General features: G+C 38.0%; 1 protein-coding gene across 1 annotated transcript; it reads right to left on the reverse strand.

The window, feature by feature from the left end:
- Nucleotides 1–6,352: 6,352 nt before the first annotated feature.
- On the reverse strand, nt 6,353–7,656 carry LOC124887100. Its single transcript, XM_047396282.1, has 2 exons — nt 7,416–7,656; nt 6,353–6,942 (listed from the first exon to the last, which is right to left on the reverse strand). Exons 1-2 carry the CDS (start codon nt 7,654–7,656, stop codon nt 6,353–6,355), a joined length of 831 nt encoding a protein of 276 aa, XP_047252238.1.
- Between the last annotated feature and the right edge of the window lie 1,128 nt (nt 7,657–8,784).

Genomic DNA, 8,784 nt, shown 5'->3' on the forward strand with positions numbered 1-8,784 from the left:
CCACCTGAGACACATTATAATAAACCACAAACCCTTCATTACCTTCAGGAAATGTCAATAGCATAGTCGAAGTTAGCTTATCCTTCAGTTTCTCCAAACTCCCTTCACAAGCATCCAAATAAGAAAACTTTACCTTTTTAGTCAACTTAGTCAATAGGGAAACTATCATCGAGAAAATTTCCACTAACCACCTAGAATACCTAGCCAAACCCAAGAAGCTCCAAATGTCAGTCGGAGTCGTGGGTCTAGGCCACCTTTTATCCACAGCCACCTTTTGCAAATCCCCTATGATCCCTTTACTAGAAATAATATGACCGAGAAAAGTTATAGCGTTAAACTAAAACACATATTTCAAGTATTTAGCATGCAACTACTATTCTTTCAAGGTCCAAAACACCACACAGAGGTAATTATCATGATCTATCTCATTCTTAGAATAACCCTGAATGTCACCAATGAACACAATAAAAAAAGATAAAAAAATTGCCTGAAAACCCAATTCATTAAATCTATAAATGTCGTTGGGGCATTAGTTATACATGACATCACCAAGAATACAAACTGCCCATTCGGGTAAGGAAAGTTACTTTAGGCATATCCACCTTTGTATTCTTATGCTAATGATAACCAGAGCAAAGATCTATCTTAGAAAAGAATTTTGCACCTTGCAACTAATCAAACAAGTCATCTATCCTTGGGAGAAAAAATTTGTTCTTAACTGTCACCTTATTCAATTGCTGATAGTCAATAAACATCCAAAGGGAACCTTTCTTTATAAGCACGAATAACACTAGTACACCCTAAGGGGACAATCTAGGATAGATGAAACCCTTTTACAAAAGATCTTTAAGTTGCTCCTTGAGTTCCCTCAACTCACCTGGATCCATTCTGTAAGGAGGAATAGATATTGGATGAGTGTACAGAATAAAATCAATCCTATACTCAATCTCTCTATCCAGAGAAACACCAGGAAGATCATCCAAAAAGACCTCAGGAAAGTTATTTACCACAGGATCCGAATGTAAAGAGGGACCTTCTGAGTTTGAATCTTTAACCCAGACAAAATGATAGAGACACCCTTTGGAGATTAATCTCCGAGATCTAAGATAAGCAATAAATCTTTCCTTAGGAGCTAGGGAACCACTCTCCCACTCAATAACTGGTTCACTAGGGAACCTAAAGATAACCTTATTGGTCTAACAATCTATGAATGTGTGATAGGAGTGTAACAAATACATCCACAGAATAACATTAAAATTTACCATATCTAATCCACTGAAGTCTTCCTAGTACTGACTTATACCACACACCCCCTATAGACCCTTTTAGCTATCATAGAGTCACCTACTGATGTAGAAAGAGTTAAAGTATCCGAAATAACCTCAGGATCAAAATATACACAACCATAACTGTGGTCACATAAAAGAGTGTGGACATCAGATCAAGCAAACAATGTAAGTCATAAGAAAAGGGTTGTAACGTACCAGTAATGACATCAAGTGATGCCTCAAATTCCTATCAAGTAGCAAGAGCATATAACTTATTCTAACCTGTGTCGGTTCCAAAAATAGAAACTGATGTAGAAATAACAACTTTTTGTGTAGAAGCAGAAGATGAAGCAATCGAGCCTTACTCACTCCCAAAGAACCCTTATCAATTGGACAATTTCTAAGCATATAGCCTGGCTGACCACATTTGAAACACTTGTCCCTCCCCTAATCATAAAATCCTCTATGCAACCTATAACAAAACCAATAAAGAGGACACAATAAAGACAACTGTGCCCTACTTTCCTGAGATTAGGTACTCTATTACCAGATTGTACCTATCACCCGACTGGTTCGTGTAAGGAGCACTAGCTGTAGAGAAGAAACCAGAACTCCCCTACTTGTCTTGGGCCACTTACTGCCATCCCAACAACCTTGCTATTGAGCACTACCCTATTTAGATAACCTACACTTCTTATCTTATCTTTCCCTAAATTCATCCTTCTTCCTCTGATTCTCTTCCACCTGCTTCATATGAACCACCAACCTAGAAATATCCATATCTTTGATCAGCAAAGCCGTCTTGCTTTCAAGGATCAAATCCCAAGATAGTCCAAAAGTGAACTTTCTTATCCTTGCCCTCATATTCGACAATAATTTTGGAGCATATCTTGACAACTGCTGAAATTTCAAGGCATATTCCTTAACAAGCATTTTCCCTTATCTTAGACTGATAAATTCCTCTACCTTTGCTTCCCTCAGCTAGTGAGAAAAAAAGCAATCCATAAAAGCATTAGAGAAAGTCTCCCACAATGATGACTCCTCAGCACTACCTCTCGGCCTATCCCACTTCTAGTACCACTGGTACGCCACATCCTTAAGAAGGTAAGTAGAAAAATTCATCCCTTCCATATTTGTGGCCTGCATTACCTTAAAAATTTTCTCTATTTCATCCAAAAAACCCTGAGGATCATCCTACACCTTCAAACCAATAAAAGTAGGAGGATTCATCATCAAAAACTAGTCAATCCTTGTGGACTTAGTAAATGAAATTCCAGATGCATCCCGCTCATCTTAAGGAGCAACTAACTGAGTAATAACATGAATCGATTGATGAAATTCTGCATTCATCACTTAACCCTGAGGAGGACTACTAGCAATCGATGGAACTCTAGAAATATCAAGGATAGGACCCCTAGACCGAGCATAGATTGCCTAAGTAATATGTGTTCCTTCAATATTGTCCCAAGCTGGGACAAAAGAGTTACCTTGTATCTCAGATCGTCGAGGCATAATCTAAAAAATGATTGAACCAGAATTAGAGATAATTCAAGGACATAGACTCCAAGCTTGAAAATAGAATACCAAGAATATGAAACATTCCTAAATGCCTTGTAGTCTCTCCCTAACGAGTATGACATGCTAAACATCCTTAAAAGAGACCCAATTCGATATGTTTTTGTGGACACCAAATTGACCACGAACTTAAAGATTTAATACCAACTTGACACGACCCAAACTAGGGCCTTATCGTAATGGGCATCCTAAGTCAATCAATGGCCGAGGACCACCCCCGTTACCCAACCTAACCTCCAAATATGTATACCTTGTATCGAATGAATTTCGAACATATAATAAAATAGCATTTATGAAGATTCCAGACTCTGGGATAGGTCTATACCTATAACTGTCCCTAACAAGTCCAACCATTCATTACCAACTATCAAGCATAACAAAACTAATATAAAAACAAAGTTTCTATCCATAACATAACAAAAAAGGATGGAAAAACCATAAATTCAGTATAAAGGTATTAGCTCCAATGCCAATGCCAATACTATGACTGACACCAATATTGACACTGCCCATTAAGACCTATAGTAGTCACATAAAGCCTGTAACAAAAAGAAAAACAATATTCTATTGGGACATGCCCTCAACTATAGCTAAAAGCAATATCCCTAACTTGACAAAGTATGTAAAGATATCTATGATATAAAATGGAGCCTTTCGGAATATGGAAGCAAACCACTTAAATCTAATAGTTGATCCCGAATCTGATCACTATGAAGGAGGAGTAGAAAGGTTGATTCCTACATCACATGAGGGATACATCCGCCCGAAGATGGGCTAGCGGGTGAACGCTAGCATAAACTCAGGATAAGGATAAAATAATGCCTTCCAGTAAAACCATGCTAGGAAAGGGCGATGGGTTTAACATTTATTTAAACTATTAACCTGTGTATGTGTAGATGAACCGCCCTAAAATCAACCACAGGCTATATGGGTCCATTGTAATGCCCTGAATCAGGACCGATGCATAGAGCCATACGAATTAGAGATACCATAAAAGTTAGGGATTGCCAAGTACCCTTTGTTCTCCATGATACATAGTACAGTGTACTTTGAGAATTGACATTTACCTCCTAGTATCATATATGGTCTCTATGACCAATCCTCATGTTGGAAAACATGATTTTCCAATGTCGTCCCATTGGACTCGCACCTTCATAATTAGCTATCACACCCCACCATTATTTCCAAATTAAAACCATTACTGTCTAACCAAATAATTCTTCCATTATTATTAACCAACACTATAAGTAGTGGTATCGCCATGCCGACTATAGCTTGCAAGAAATGTACTTAGCCAAACATTTTATGTAAAGGGATTCCCCTCTACCCATAAAATACATTATCAAGATAACTTGGGGTAATACTGTGTACACCACAAGTGTTCCATTATTATGTTTGCCTCGGGGAATCCCTTGTACCACAAAAGTTGTTCATTAACAAGTATACTAAGGGGATTCCCTTGTACCCTACTAGAAAGCTTATTTAACCGTAACCATGACCACAAATCCTTACTATTTATCAATTCCAAACCATTTAAACACTTTATGCAATTTATGGTTTCATTACAAAACCATACCATGTAATAGTTCCAACAATATAGTAAAAGCATTCTCATAGGCATTTTATAAAACATTTTGAGGGCATAGTGTTTCCAAAGCTAATTCCAATCACCAATTAAACCAATCCCATACAACCAATTGTCCAAACTATAATTAAATCATGTAAAAACATAATTAAAACACGGGAAGACCATAACCAAGCATTTGATACCAAAATCCCAACATATATTTGAAAACCCCAAAACCATAAAATAATCATGCCATAAAAATATTGTATAAAATATGCCTTTAGTTAGAACTAACAATGAGGGAGGAGCACATGCCTTATATTATGAATATACAACAACAACATCAACATACCCAGTGTATTCCCACATAGTGGGGTCTGGGAAGGGTAGAGTGTACACACACCATACCACTACCTCAGGTGAAGTAGAGAGGCTGTTTTCGATAGACCCTCATCTTAGAACCAAAAATAGTATAATAAGCACAAAGGATAAGTTCAAAATAAACTAAGACCATTTACAACAAGATAATACTACAACCACAAGATAAAAATAAGAACTATGTAACCGAAATCATAGACCTTACCAAACACCCCAAATACAAACACGAAAGACCGCTCCCTTTTTGTTATTGATGCACTTCCACCCCCTAACCCTCTACCATAATCCACATCATCCACATCTTTCTATCAAGGGTCACGTCCTCCGTAAGTTGTAACTACTCCATATCATGCCTAATCACCTCCTTTCAATATTTTTTTGGTCTACTTCTTCCCCACCTAAAACTATCCATAGCTAGTGTCTCATACCTCTGCACTAGAGCATCTGATTCCCTTCTCATCACGTGCCTGAACCAGTATCACCTCACTTCTCACATCTTATTATCTACCAAAAAAACTCCCACCTCCTTCCCAATATTCTCATTCCTTACCCTATCTTTCCTGGTATGTCCACACATCCATCATAATATTTGTATCTCTGCCACCATCAACTTTTGGATGTAGGAGTTCTTAACTGGCCAACATTTTTATCCATACAATATAGCCATTTGGATTGTCACTCTATAGAACTTAACTTTAAGCTTTGGGGGAACCTTCTTATCACATAAGACTCTCGAAGTGAGCCTCTATTTCAACTAGCCTGCACTAATACGATGCATGACATCCTCGTTAATATTTCTATTGCCTTAAATCATAAACCCTAGATACTTGAAACTCTCCCTTTTCAAAATGACCTGTGAGTCCAGCTTCACCCATACTCTATCCTCCTACGACACCTCACTAAACTTACACTCCAAGTACTCTGCCTTGTTTCTACTCAACTGAAATCCTTTAGACTCAAATATCTTTCTACAAATCTCCAACTTATCATTAAATCCTCCCTGAGATTCATCAATTAGTACCACCTCACCTATGAATAACATATACCAAGGCACCTACCCTTGAATATGTCGTGTCAAAACATCTATCACCAAGACAAATAAAAATAGGCTAAGAGTTGATCCCTAGTGCAACCTTATCAAAACTGGAAAGTACTCTGAATCCCCACCTACAGTCCTCATACTAGTCTTTGCCCTATCATACATGTCCTGGATTGACCTAGAGTACACCATGGGCACCCCTCTAGTCTCCAAGCACCTCCATAGAATCTCTCTCAAAATTCTATCATATGTCTTCTTTAGATCAATAAACACCATCTAAAAGTCCTTCTTTCTTTCTCAAAACTACTCCACTAATCTTCTCAAGAGGTGAATGGCCTCAGTGGTCGAGCTACCTGGCATGAAACCAAACTAATTCTCAGAGATATTCATGATCTCTCTTAGCCTCAACTCTACCACCCTTTCCCAAACCTTCATAGTATGACTCAACAACCTAATGCCTCTATAGTTGTTGCAACTATGAATGTCTCCCCTTTTATTCTATAAAGGAACCATCATACTCCACCTCTACGCTTTATGCATCTTTTCCATCCTAAAAATGATATTAAATAACCTAGATAACCACTCAAAACCTGCTTTACTAGTACTCTTCAAAAAATTCATTGGAATCTTGTCTGGCCTTATCGTCCTACCCCACCGCATCCTACAAATAGCCCCCTTGACCTCTTCAACCTTGATATGCCTATAATAACCACAATCGCGATAGTCCTCTAACTTCTCCAATTCCCCTAACATGAAACCTTTGTCCCGCTCATCATTCAAAAGTTTATGGAAGTAGGAATGCCACTTCTCCTGAATAAAGGAATCCTCAACCAACACTGTAGCATCCTCTCTCTTGATGTACTTTACTTTATCAAGGTCATGAGCCCTTCGCTCACTGGCCTTGGCAAGCCTATACAAATTCTTATCCCCTCTTTTCTCCTCTAATACCACATACAAGCTCTCATAAGCTATTGTCTTAGCCGCCTTAATCGCTAATTTGGCCTTTCTTCTAGAAACCTTATACTCCACCTTATACGTCTGTCTTTCCTTATCATCCTTGCTCTCCACCAACTTAGCAGAAGACACCTTATTAGACACCACCTTCCTCTTAACCACTTTGTTCCACCATCAGTATTCTCGATGCTTGCTAGACTAACCTCTCGAGATACCCAATACCTCTTTAGCAGTCTTTCCAATGTAACTAGCTATCCTCTCCCATATACTATCCACATCCTCTTTACTCTCCCAATCCCCCTACTTTTGTAATCTTTCCCTATTTATAAAGAACTAGCCAAAGTCAAGTTACCCCACTTGATCTTAGGCTGAGCCTCTACACTTCTCTTTTTTTTGCCCTTATAGATAACCAAGTCCATTACCAACAACCTATGATGAGTCAAAATATTTTTGCTAGGTATTACTTTACATTCTTTACATAGTGCTCTATCACCTTTTCTAAGGTGCACAAAGTCTATCTGAGTCTTGGCCACTAAACTACAAAATATGATAACGTGATCCTTATTCTTTAGAAAGCTCAAATACACTATCCACAACTTAAAAGCTCGAGAAAAATCCAACAGAGAAGCTCCACCTTCATTCTGCTCCCCAAAATCAAAACTGCCATGCACATCATTATAACCTCTTGAAAAAAATCCAATATGCCCATTGAAATCCCCTTCCACAACAAGCCACTCAGTGCTTGGGATTCTACTCACCACCTTAATTAAAACCTTACAAAAAGCTTTCTTCTCCTCCTCATCCAAACCTACTTGTGGGGCATAGGCACTAATAACATTCACCGTAGACCCTCCAATGACCAACTTAATAGACATCAAACTATCACTAACTCTCTTAACTTCTACCACCTTCTCTCTAAGTTCTTCATCTACTAAAATATCTACCCCATTTCTATATTGTACGCTACCCAAATACCATAACTTATAACCATCCACATCTTTTGCCTTATTGCCTACCCATTTAGTTTCCTGGACACACTCTATACTAACCTTCTTTTTCCTAAGAGTCCTCACCAGCTCTAGACTTACCCTGTAAAGCTCCTATGTTCCAAGATGAAAATTGCAACCTAGATGCTTCCTTATATCACCTAACCTTACTACCCCTTTTCCCTAACCACAAACTCGATCCTAGCCTTGACCTAAACCCAACACCGCCTAGCCTTAACCCCAACCCCGACCAATGACATGGCCCTAGTCTACCCTCACCATTCACAGCCACTACGTAAATAGTAAAATAAGGACGAAAAGAAAATATGAAAAGAGATAACAAAAGGGATAAAGAAAACCAATAATATATAGAAAATAACAAAAACAATAATAAAAATAATATAATGGAGATAAATCACTAGTACAAGCCTAGAATTGATCCTCAAGATGAAACACTAGCCTTCCTTTACCCAAGAGCCTTAAAGAATATTCAAGAGAGTTTTGAAGTGTTAAAAATTAGAATAATAGGTTAAATGATATCCCAATAGTGATATAAGTCATGGGGATTTAAGAGGTTAACTGGGGAAATTTCAAGATTACTCCTAACATAAATTATTTAACATTCCCATTAGATGATATAACTACCCTATACCAGTCGTACCCTACAATGAGAGACGTACCCACCACTTATAACCTAGGCCTCCCCCTTTGATACAACACTATCCAGCATACGACTTATCCAAATCAAGTTGTACCCAAACTATACAATCAGTAACCCTAAACCATAGACCTTATAGAATAAAATCAAAGAAAGTTTGACCACTTCCTACCATATGAGTAATAGTATGACTCGTACCTTATCTTACGGCTCATGGTGCGCCATTCATACTCAAATCCAAGTAATGCTACTAAGTTTCTAATTAAGTAATGGAAAAACAAAAGTCATATGACCCGAAACAAACCATATGACTCGTATCGACCACATCATACCCATTCTTGAGACTAATCCAACCAAAC

This window comes from Capsicum annuum, chromosome 9 (assembly GCF_002878395.1).
Source record: "Capsicum annuum cultivar UCD-10X-F1 chromosome 9, UCD10Xv1.1, whole genome shotgun sequence".
Taxonomy (NCBI): domain Eukaryota; kingdom Viridiplantae; phylum Streptophyta; class Magnoliopsida; order Solanales; family Solanaceae; genus Capsicum; species Capsicum annuum.

What these genes read in the sequence shown, in the direction of transcription:
- LOC124887100 (XM_047396282.1), bottom strand. Translation starts at nt 7,656, where the DNA reads ATGTCTATTAAGTTGGTCATTGGAGGGTCTACGGTGAATGTTATTAGT. An exon ending in TTTTGGGGAGCAGAATGAAG is followed by an intron (nt 6,943 to 7,415) that starts GTGGAGCTTCTC and finishes GGTGGAACAAAG; the next exon opens with TGGTTAAGAGGAAGGTGGTG.